Raw genomic sequence first — 12,491 nt, forward strand, 5'->3', positions numbered from 1 at the left:
AGCATTGTGGTAGCTTGACTCCTTCATGACCTGGTCAATGACCAGCTGTAAGTCGCCCCGAACGTTGAGGCATCGGATGCCCAACTCAATGGTGATGCGCAAGCCATTGAGGAACGCCTCATATTTGGCCATATTGTTGGAGGAGGGGAAATGGAGGTGAACCATATACCTCATGTGTACCTTAAGAGGTGACATGAAGACCAGCCCCGCGCTAGTGCCTTTCTTCATTAGCGATCTGTCGAAGTACATCGTCCAGTACTCTTGGTCGACGATAGCTGGTGGCATTTGGACCTCGGTCCATTCTACAACAAAATCAGCCAACACCTAGGACTTGATGGCTGTCCGGGAGGCATATGCAATGCCCTGACCCATCAGCTCGAGTGCCCACTTCGCGATTCTTCCCATGGCACCCTAGCTTTGGACGACCTTGCCAAGGGGGAAGGACATCATGACTGTCACCAGATGTGAATCGAAGTAGTGGCGTAGCTTCCTCTTGGCAAAGAGGATGGCATACAAGAGCTTCTAGATTTGGGGGTAGCGGGTCTTAGAGTCGGATAGGACCTTGCTAATGAAGTACATAGGGCATTGTGCTTTATGGGCGTGCCCCTCTTTTTCTTGCTCCACTACTAGGGTGGTGCTGACCACTTGCGTGGTGGCCGTAATGTAGAGCAGAAGGGGTTCTCCATTAGTAGAAGGAACTAGGATGGGGGCCTTTGTTAGAAGCTGTTTGACTGTGTCAAGTGCCTCTTGGGCCTCGGACGTCCATTCAAAGTGATAAGCCTTCTTTAGAAGTCGATAAAGGGGGAGACCTCATTCTCCGTGGCGCAAGATGAAGCAGCTGAGTGCGGTGAGGCACCCTATAACTTGTTGTACCCCCTTCATGTTCTAAATTGGGCCCATCCTTGTGATGGCTGAGATCTTCTCTGGGTTGGCTTCGATGCCACGCTCGAAGACGATGAAACCAAGCAGCATGCCCCTTGGGACCCCAAAAATGCACTTCTCGGGATTGAGTTTGATGCCGTTTGCTTGGAGTTTTGTGAAGGTCTGCTCCAGATTGGCTATGAGTTGGTTAGCCCATTTGGAATTGACCTCGATGTCGTCCACATAGGCCTCAACGGTCCGCTAGATGAGGTCCCCAAAACACTTGAGCATACAGTGCTAGTATATAGCCCCAACGTTCTTCAGACCGAATGGCATTGTGACATAGCAGAACGATCCGAAGGGGGTGATAAAGGATGTCATGAGCTGGTCGGACTCTTTCATCGTGATTTGATGGTACCCGGAGTACACATCAAGAAAGCAGAGGGTTTCGCACCCTGAGGTATAGTCAACTATCTGGTCTATGCGCAGTAAAGGAAACACAACCTTTGGGCACGCTTTGTTGAGACCCGTGTAGTCAACACACATCCTCCATTTCCCACTCTTTTTTGTATAAGAATGGGATTGGCTAACCACTCAGGGTGGTACACTTCCTTGATAAGCTTCGTGATCTCTTCAGCAATGGTCCTATGTTTCCCCTTGTTAAAGCGATGTAGGTGTGGCTTCACTGGCTTGGAGCCTAGGTGGATCTTCAAGGCATGCTCGGTGACTTCCCTCGGAATGCCTGGCATGTCCAAGGGTTTCCACACAAAGATGTCTCTGTTGGCACGGAGGAAGTCGACAAGCGCTCTTTTCTATTTGGAGGAAAGTGTGGTGCCAATGTGCACCACTTTTCCCTTGAGGCTGTTGGGGTCTATGAGGACCTCCTTGGCACCCTCCACTGGCTCAAAAGATCCGACCGACTGCTTGGGGTAGGGTGCTTCTTCGGCGACCTCCTTCCTGATGGTCATGAGCTCTTTGGAGGTGACAATTGCTATGACGTGATCACAGCACTCGATGTCGCACTCCTAGGCATGCTGGAAGGAGGTGCCAATGGTGATGACCCCGCCTGGTCCCAGCATCTTCAGCTTTGGGTAGGTGTAGTTGGGGACAGCCATGAACTTCGTATAGCATGGTTGTCCCAGGATGGCATGGTAGGTTCCGTGGAACCCAACCACTTCAAAGGTGAGGGTATCCATCCTATAGTTGGCTGGACCCCCGAAGGTGATGGGTAGATCAATCTGCCCAAGCGGAATGGCCTGCTTTCCAGGCATGATGCCATGGAAAGGTGCTCCGGTTGGCTAGATGCATGCCCGGTCGATGCCCATGGCATCGAGCATCATGGCATACATGATGTTGAGGCCACTGCCTCCATCCATTAGTACCTTGGTGAGCCACTTCGTGCTGATGATCGGGTCGATCACGATCGGGTATCTCCTCGATTGCGGGATGCTCTCTAGGTGATCGGTTTGGGCAAAAGTTATGGCAGACTCTTACCACTGGAGGAAGGTAGGCGTGGCTGACTTAGCTATATAGACCTTGCGGTGCATGAGCTTCTGGCAGCGCTTGGAGTCATAGGCCACCGATCCCCCAAAGATCATGAGGCAGCATCTAGTGTTAGAAAGCCACCGTCCTTCCCCTCGGCATCGTCTGCAGTCGGGTTAGGGTCCTTCTAGTGCTCCCCTTTGTTGGAGCCTCTAGACATGAACCGCTTCATGAGGCCGCCGTCCTTGTATAGATGCTTGATGGGGAAGGCATGGTTCAGGCATGGCCCCTTGAGCAGCTTCTCAAAGTGGTTGGGAGTGCCCTCCATGGGCTTCTGACCACCCCTGCGGTCGATGGCGGCTACGAGCAAGCCCTCACACCACTGCTTGTTTTTCTTTTTGGCGGGACGGTTGGAGGCGCCTTCACCGGCGTCCTCGTCCTGCTTCGCCATGACCTGCGATCGAAGATTGCTCCGCCCGCCTCTTCGCCTGAGGCATGGCTGGTGGTGATGTCGAGGACCTCCTTGGTGGTTTGCGGGCCATTACGTCCTAGCTTATGCACCAGGGACTCATAGGTGGTCCTGGATAGGAAAGCTCCTATAACATCGACATCGACGACGTTAGGCAGCTCATTGCACTACCGAGAGAAGCATTGGATGTACCCACAAAGGGTTTCTCTAGCCTTTTACTAGTAGTTCTTGAGATCCCATGGGTTCCCAGGGTGCTTGTATGTGCCCTAGAAGTTTCTCATGAAGATCTCCTTCATGTCCGCCCAACTTTGGATACTATTGGGCGGAAGGTGTTCCAACCATGTTCGTACTGAATTAGCCAAGAACAATGGAAGGTTGCAGATAATAAAATCATCATTATCCGCCCCACTAGCTTGGCAGGCAAGCTGATAATCCTTGAGCCATAATCCGGGGTTTGTTTCCCTAGAGTATTTCGGGATATTGGTGGGTGGGCAATACCTTGGTGGGAAGGCAGCATTGAGGATGTGTCGACCGAAGGCCTAAGGCCTTGGTAGGTTGGGGCTCAGGCTTCAGTCCTCGCTGCTGTCGTAGTGTCCACCATGATGAGGGTGATAGCCATGGCTAGCTCCCTCTCTTGGTTCATCGTAGGTACGCCTACGGGCGTTGAGGGTGTCGCGTGCATCATGGTTGTGGCCGAGACACTGATGCACCGAGACCGCAGTTCATTGCCTGTAGTTTTGCAGCGCCTGGTGGACTGACGCGTCCTTGCCGAGGCGCTCTGAGGGCGTGCGCTGGCTAGCGTTGAGCTCACATCATCGAGACAACAAGCTATTGGCCTGTTGCACCATCGCATGCTCGAGCAGCGACAATGTTCTAGCTCGCCTGAGCAAAGCAAGGGAGGGCTTCATCATCCACGATGATCCTTTAGTTCACATCGTGGGCCATGGCTCGCGCACGCCCACCGTCTCCATGGCGCTCGATCTCTCGATCGAGCTCCACGCGTTCCTGCTCAAGCTGGAGTCGCGCTTCCTCGAGCTCTTGGTGTTAGGCTTTTAGCTGCTCTATCTGCATGCGAGGTGGGGCCATTGTCTCCCCCTCGACCTCATCGTTGAGGTCGTTCATCAGGGTTGCCTCCTCTTCATGGATGCTTTCGACGTGTCCCTAGGAGGTACCTGCCATAAAACATTCATGAGAGGGGTGATGACTCCCCCTGCTAGAGTCAGAGCTGGAGGGCGATTTCCGATGCTCCCGCAAGGAGGTCATGGAAAGATTCCACAATATATTCGGTTATCCCCATGAACTTATCGTTCACGGGGGATGAAGGCGCGTGTTGCGCCATAGGGTGGTTGTTGGTCTCTGTGGCGTTGCGGAGACCAAACAGGAGCGCTGTCAAGGCGCTCCGAATGAGGTATTCTGGAGAGAGTGGCTCCTCTCTAGTGAGCTGCACCATGACATTGGCAAACAAAAAGGAGAGGCGACGCAGGTCTTCCTAGGATGGCTAGGGTCCTAGGAAGACACCAAGCTGGTGCTCGAGCCTCTCATGGTCAAAGTTGAGGAGCTAGCTGTTTTCGAGGGTGTAGGCCTCCGGTGCGTGTAGCCGTAGCTCCTCGAGCGCCTTGGTGATTACGTCGAGGCCGACGGAGTGAAGAGGTCGCACGGCAGTGGGTGCCGTGGCCAACTCTCCCTCCACTGTGACGATGAAGTCCAGGTCCCCGAAGCGCACGTGGGCGCTCGAGACCCAGTTGACATTATGGCTAGCCATCCGAGGCCATGTGTTGATGTCGGGATGCGCAAAAGTCCCCTACCTGGCGTGCCAACTATCGGTGTTTTGAGTAAACACCAACGAGTAAATTTGTATTATTGTGCGTCTGGCCCGGATGGTGTGCTAAGAAGACACAAGGTTTATACTGGTTTGGGCAGAATGTCCTTATGTCCAGTTCATGGCTACTGCTTGTGTTACTAGCACTGAAAAGTTTGTAGTAGGGGTTACAAACGGGCGAGAGAGGGACAGGTCCCAAGTCTCTAGTGGAAAGAACGAATGGGTACCGAGAGCTTGGTCGCTACTTAGCTATGTGTTCGATGTTCGCTGCTAGTGGTTTTAATCTAATGCGGTGCAATATGTGATGTCTGATTCGATGCCCCTTAGTGGGATGCCCTGCTTTCCCTTTTATAGGTCAAGGGAAAGCACGTGTTACAATGGGAGAAAAAAGGAGAACGAGAGGTAGAAGGAGTCCTTTAGGGTCACCGGGCCTTCCTTTTCCTCTATGCGGGCCCCGCTAACATGACAGGGGGAGACAGGGATAGCTCCATGCTGGGCACCTGTCTGTTGACAATGCCATGCCCTGGCATTTTCAGCGGGTCGTCATGTCCCACTCCGTCTCGGCAGGCGGCGCGGTGAACCATCATGCTGATCAGCGGCCGTATAGGGAGTAGGCAGCATAGTGCCACGCGTTTGTCACTGTGGGCGATGTGAGTTCCATGGAATGCCATGTCATGGAGATGGGTCATGCTGAGATGTGACCGCTCCCTGCACGATGCCAGAAGTTTGACCTTGGGTTGTACTTTCTGGCCCATAGTGGTTGGCGGTGGCATGAGCTTCCGTTAGGAACTGTGTTCGAGGGATCAGGCGAAGCGGAGCCAGCCCTCAGACATCGGCTGAGGCGGAGCCTACCCTCGGGTGTCGACCAAGGTGGAGCCATCCCTCGAACGTCGGCCGAGGCTGAGCCAACCCTCGGGGGTCGGTCGAGGCGGAGCCTATCCTCGGGAATCAGCCAAAGTGGAGCCAACCCTTAGACATCGGGCGAGGCGGAGCCAGTCCTCAGACGTCGGGCGAGGTGGAGCCAACCCTTGGGGGTCGGATGAGGTGGAGCCAACCCTTGGAATTCAGCCGAGGCGGAGCCAACCCTCAGGGGTCGGGCGAGGCGGAGCCCGCGGCCTCCACGTCACCGAGGTGGAGTCAACCCTCGGGGGTCGGACAAGGCGGAGTCCATGGCCTCGGGGGTCGGACGAGGCGGAGTCCATGGCCTCGGTGGTCGGACGAGTCGGAACCCAGCAAGAGGTGTAGTCACGCTCTTGACCGATCGGATGAATCAACGTTGATGGTTATTAGCTTTTTCTCTTCGGGTACCCTAGTATTGGTCCGCGACACAACTCTTTAATGAAATTCAGGTGCGGAGCATTCCCAGTTAACCCCTAAAAAAGTACTCCTTCCGTCCAATGAAAAAAACATAAATCTCATTTTCCAAGGAGTCAAGAATCTCGCGTTTGACATAGGAAAAAAGTACCAACATTTATGTTTTCAAATATATTTATTATGAAAATATATTTCATACTTAGTCTAATCATATCTATCACGCATCATAAATACCAATCTACTTTTTTATAAATTTAATCAAATTTGATATTGTTTGATTTTTCGAAAAACGAGAGTTACATTTTTTTAGAATGAAGAGAGTCAAACTTAAATTTAGTTAGACGTATGATTTTCTAAGTATTTATTACGCATCATAAATATCAATATATCTTTTATAAATTTGTCAAACTTGATATTGTTTGACTCATCGAAAAATAAGAATTACATTTCTTTAGAATGAAGAGAGTCAAACTTAAATTTAGTCAGACCTATGATTTTCTAAATCTTTAATATTATACGTTTCACATTTTTTTTTTTTTTTGCTTATTACAGTTCTACTATGTATACCTATCAATACTGTAAACATCTTAGATTTGTGATTAGAGAGAGTAGTTGGCGAAACGGTGACTAAACCATATATGATGCTAAGAGACAGTTCAGATTATTTGGTTTAAAGTTTAATTGACTAAAGTTGAGGACTAAAACTTTATACCACTTTAGCTCACTTGTGTAGTCTAATATTTTTATGAGGTTGACTAAACTTTATCAACACGTTAAGCCTCCCGTTTGAAGCCACAAGAGTTAAATTAATCTCTAGACCATTGGATTTAGAAAGGACCTAAATAAAAAACTACATTTTTTCTCTATATTCTAGGAGCCCATTTCATTGCAAGAATATGTTTTTTCTTACTTTATTCAGGAGAATTTGAAACAAACGCAGATTTTGGAGAAAGTTTTTTTTTCTTGAAACACCTAGAAACATTTCTTGGTTTTGAACTCTGGAGACTTTGGATTTTGGATAGATGGTTAAAAAAATTCACTGATTATTGCAAAGTGATTATGTTTCACCAGAGAAAGGCTTCCAAAGAGGAACTAAAAATGTTTTCAGAAGAATCTTGATCCGTAATCGATGTGCTCTAAGGAAATATGCGTTTGACTATGTCTTGGACTCTTTTGGTTGAAAATATTCTAACAGGAATTACATTGTACTCTATCCGTTTCAAATTATAAGACCTTTTGATTTTTTTAAATACATAACTTTTGCTATGTATTTAGATATACATTATATCTAGATACAAGTAAAATCAATATATTAAAAAAAGCCAAAGTGTCTTTTAATTTGGAATGGAAAAAACATAACCTAAATTTATGCTCTAAGCACTTTCATGTGGTCATTATATTGTAACTAAAAGTTTTACATCTTCCATAAAATAAAAAATATCACATCTTTCTCTGTGCCACATCTTTAAACTTGAAATAGAATGTTGTGTATCCCATACTTATATTATTACTTTCTCTGTTCCAACTTATATTACGTTCCGAATTTTTTTAGAGATGTTTCTTTTATTAAGTATCTAGATATAATGTATGTCTAACAAAAATTATACATCTAAAAAAACTAAAATATCTTATGATTTAGAAAGGAGCGAGACATTTACATTCATGAAAATCAAGAAAGAATCGACTCATCCCACTTTACCATCCAACCCACCAACCAGCATGGTCATCCGTGATCCAACGACTCTACCCGAATGCGGCTGGAGGTAGCCCGTCCCCAGGGCCCAGTACCCCAGCACATCAGACACCACGCCACGTCACCGTCGCCATGGCGCTGCACCACCTCCGCCTCGCGCCGCTCGCGCTCCTTCGCGCCGCGAGCCTCCCGCCTCTCGCCTCCTCCCGTATCGCCGTGCGCCGCCACCGCCACGTTCTCCTATTCGCGCCGCCGTCGTGGCCGTGGCGCCTCCTGTCGCCCGCTGCGAGGCCGCGCGCGCTTGCCACCGCGGCCGAGGCCGAGGCCGACGACGTTGGCTCGGGCTCGGGCAACGGCTTCTTCGCCGAGAGCACGTCGTGGGCTTCACTCGGCGTATCAGAACGCCTCGCGTCCGCCCTGCGCGGCGCCGGGCTCTCGAGGCCTTCCCATGTCCAGGTAAAGGCTCCGCGCGCTTCAGCTGCAACACACGCGTGACACGCCACGTGTTCGACGAAATGTCGGACCTCGTGTGAACGTCTAATGCCTGTTTAACATGAACAACAGTTCAGTTGGTAGATGTACATTTTATACTCTTTTTCTCCGCACAGGAATGATATGTGAATTGACCGAGCTCTTTAAGCTCTGTCTACTGTTGGGGACCAGTCCGTTTGCCTCTCAGGGTGAACCAATGTCTATTCTAATTCGGAAATGCTAAAGGACAACCATGTGTTTTTGTCTCTCCCGGCACATGGTTTTCTGATCATCCGATCGCTGGGTCTGTCCATAGTTGACCGTATGATCCCCACCGATTTAGCTATCTGTTTTTTTTCCTTCTCTCATTTCATTTCATCGTCTCCCCCCTGACAACAGCGACTATAGAAAAAATTTGTCTCATTTTATAATATACTATTTATTTTTATTCTTGTCTAACTATAGAAAAAAATTGTGACTTGTTAATTGTCTTTATGTCAACATTTATATTATTTTTTGTCCTTGCCTAACTATAGAAAAAAATTTGTGATTTGTTAACTGTCTAGCTATAGAAAAAAATTGTTACTTGTTAATTGTCTTTGTGTCAACATATATTAGATTTCGTTAGGTTTGTATAGTTTTGTGTATCGGGTTTTTTATAACCTGATTCGAAAATTGCAGCTGCAATTTTATCATAAAATATATGCAATAAGCATGGTGGCCGTTGGATTTCGTTCTAATGGTGGTAGAATTTGTGTGCTACTGTTATCTAAAGCAACTGAATTTGTTTCTCATAGAAATCGTGTGTTTTACATGGAACTAACAACCGTGTGCTAGTTGGTCACGAAACACATGAATATAATATAGACATCCTCCTTTATTATTTAGATAAGTATTTGAGCACTAGAGGATTCAGGTTACATCTCTCCCTTTTCACCTTTGTGGGATTAGTCAAATCAGTTCTGTTATTAATGACCATATATATTTTCCTGTTGCAAACAATAAGAATGTAAATCCTTACAACAACTGCAAACCTTTTTGGATCCCAAGCAAGTTTGGGTATGTAGGCTAATTGTTCACCAAATATACTAGTGCTGTCATCTCTTCAAGACACTTCTCTTTGTTGTTGTTTGATTCATGAATATGATTGGATTCAGTATTTTTGATATCCACCTTTTGAATAATTTTTTTGGTCTGATGATAGTTTCACTGGGACTTGTCCTAGTATATTTCCAAACACGTATATCCTAACTGTCTTGTACTCTTGTTCAGTACCTACTGTTGCATGAAACTGTGAAAGATCAAAGATACTTACATAAAGTTTCAAATGTTATGCAGGCAACCTGTATACCACATGTTCTCATGGCAAATGATGTAATTGTCGCAGCAGAGACTGGCAGTGGCAAAACCCATGGTTACCTCGTACCTTTGATTGAAAAGCTGTGCTCAAAATCTTCTACCACCAAAGATGACAATTCTGAGGAGACCACCCCAGGGGCACATGACATTGTGTTGGCCCTTTGTCCCAATGTCATGCTCTGTGAGCAAGTTGTTCGCATGGCTAATTCATTGCTTGACGAGTCTGGTGAACCACTTAAAAGTGCTGCTGCTGTTTGTGGGCCAAAGGTATGCTCTATCTGAACACCATCTATGGTAATTAATAATGTGTTAAACTCATCTTTTTCTCGTCCTACTTATAGATAAATATATGATTAGCCTATCACATTCCAGAGCTAAACACCCATTTTAATTTCGACTTTTCTGTAATGGAATAGCCTTTTTTTCTAAAGTTGCGAGTGTGTTATCAACATGGGTCTTCATTTTAGGCTATTTACTTCCTATTTGTGGCTTTACTCTTACAACACCTCATGCAATGATGTAGTAATGCAGTTTATTGTGGTGATGTTTTCCTTAATTTTTATTTCATGCCAGGGCTGGCCAGCTGTTCATCCAGATATTCTTGTCGCCACTCCAGCTGCTCTCTTAAACTATCTGTTTGACTATGACCCAGAAAAGAGGCGAAGAGAGAGATTCCTGCGTGATGTAAAATTCGTAGTAAGTATTTGAGCAAAACATTTCCTTTTCTAGTGTCACCTTTGTATTCTTGTTTTATTTAATCAATTTTCTGAATCTGCTTGGCAAAGCTAGAATAGTTCTCTGTTTTTTTTTCATTTCCTGTCACCTGGATAAGAAATATCTGGAATAGTTTTGAGTTAAGATGTGGTATCTATGTAGTTAGCATGTTTGGTGCATGTCTTGAATCCGTTTCGTGTGTCTTTTCTTTTTTAAACCAAGTATTTGAACTGCAGTACTTGATATTCTGCTACTAGAAAGTCCTAATAGTTGTATATTTGGAATAGGTGTTTGATGAAGCAGACATGCTACTTTGTGGAAGTTTTGAGAACCAGGTCATTCGTCTCATCCATATGTTGAGATTTGATGAAAAGCTACTTTCTAGAGCACAGGATTCTGGAAAGGAAGTATCACCTGGGAGTGATGATGAATATCATGAGGATTCGAGGTTTGAGAGTGCTGAATTTAGTGGTTCTGATGAGGAAATTGAAGACAATATTGTGCAAGATAGACCTGTAAAAGTGGAGAATAGTCATGTTGGAGCACGCAAGGACTGGAGGAGAGTTAGAAAAATATTCAGACGCAGCAAGCAGTATGTCTTTGTTGCTGCCACCCTTCCTCAGAGTGGGAAAAAAACTGCTGGTGGTGTGCTAAAGCGTATGTTTCCAGATGCTGTATGGGTTAGTGGCACTTATCTGCACCGTCACAACCCCAGGTATTCACTTTTTCTTCACTATATAAGCTTTTGAATGCCCTCTGTGGTCAGGATTCTTGTTTTTAATTTGCTTGCTCATTTATGGAATTCTCACTGGCATTACAATTAAATCTTGCTATTTCTCTTGTAATCCCCTTTTTTTTTCTTTGTTACTTCATATTCCTGCCTTAATTTTTACAAGCTTGATATATATTGCACGCATATGCAGATTAGAGCGAAGATGGATAGAGGTCACTGCTGATACACAAGTTGATGCTCTTCTGAACGCAGTTAAATATGGCCTGAAGAGTGAAGTTCATGATGCTAAAGATGTTCCAAGACGCATTATGGTCTTCACAAACACCGTTGATGCTGCCAATTCAGTCTCTGATATATTGCAGCGAGTTGGTATTCCATGTATCTTGTACCATCGTGAGAGTTCCTTGGAGGAGAGGGCTAACAATTTGCAGTCTTTCCGGGAAAATGGTGGTGTGCTTGTATGCACTGATGCTGCTGCCCGTGGGCTTGACGTCCCAAATGTTTCTCATGTCATTCAGGTATCATCTACCTCTGGTGTCAGTGTCAATACTTAAACAGTACAACTGAAAATTTTAAATTAATATAAAGGGGTCATGCAGTTATGCATACAAAATTGTAATTTTTGTCATATTCCTTGAGTAATCCAGCTACAGTTGAATTTGTGTGGGGGTGGTTTCATCTCACAAGAACGCTTATCAAATGATCTTTGCTTCTGTAGGCAGAATTTGCTGCCTGTGCTGTTGATTTTTTGCACAGGGTGGGCCGCACAGCCAGAGCTGGTCAATCTGGTATAGTGACCAGCCTATACACAGAGGCAAATCGTGATCTTGTAAGAGCAGTTCGTCAAGCAGAGGAGTTGGCTCAGCCAGTGGTAAGACTCATTGTTTTCTTCACCATCTTGAAGGTATAATATTTTTCTGGAGAAGCACTTGCATAGTAAAAATGTTAATGTTTAAACAGGAGAGAGCATTCAGCAGGAAAAGAAGCTTTCGCAACAAATTAAAGAAGCAAGCATTACAAAAACGTGAAGCACTGGTATCTTGACAGCGTGACTCACTATATTTGTAGTAAGGAGAAAACATATGCTTTTTCTCCTTTATTACTGTTGGTGATGAATGTTTTTGTAGTACCATATAGAAAGCTGCTACATATTAAATGGAAGTTATATTCAGATGGAATGCGTTGAAGTAATCTGACCAACATGTAGTCTCTTGGAATAATTATATTCTTGTGGCGTTTTTGTGGTATTCTTACCGCCTTATTGCAAGTCATTTCAGATTCTATTTGGACAAACCCTTTTCCTGGTACCGGACATAAATATCTAAGATGCCGCTAATGCGTGACGGGTTGCGCCATTAACGAGCGTGTGATCTGTCGCTTTCCCAATCGGCGTGCCGCCCATCGCCTCACCGCAGGACAGTAGGGTCTCACCGGAGCTCCGCGGCGACCTCTTTCTTCCTCTTCTCCCGCCGCTGCAATGGCCATGGTCGCCCTGCTCTAACCCTGTCGGCCACCTCTATCGCCCGCTTAGCGTTATCGCCGCCTCCACCTTGCCGCCGTCTCTTCCGTCCTCACC

General features: G+C 46.2%; 1 protein-coding gene across 1 annotated transcript; it reads left to right on the forward strand.

The window, feature by feature from the left end:
* Positions 1-7,695: 7,695 nt before the first annotated feature.
* Positions 7,696-12,179, forward strand: LOC136546163 (DEAD-box ATP-dependent RNA helicase 22-like). The gene is made up of 7 exons (XM_066538132.1): positions 7,696-8,094; positions 9,448-9,735; positions 10,042-10,164; positions 10,470-10,897; positions 11,106-11,433; positions 11,634-11,786; positions 11,876-12,179. Exons 1-7 carry the CDS (start codon positions 7,771-7,773, stop codon positions 11,957-11,959), a joined length of 1,728 nt encoding a protein of 575 aa, XP_066394229.1. The 5' UTR covers positions 7,696-7,770; the 3' UTR covers positions 11,960-12,179.
* Positions 12,180-12,491: the final 312 nt, after the last annotated feature.

This window comes from Miscanthus floridulus, chromosome 3, assembly GCF_019320115.1.
Source record: "Miscanthus floridulus cultivar M001 chromosome 3, ASM1932011v1, whole genome shotgun sequence".
NCBI lineage: Eukaryota > Viridiplantae > Streptophyta > Magnoliopsida > Poales > Poaceae > Miscanthus > Miscanthus floridulus.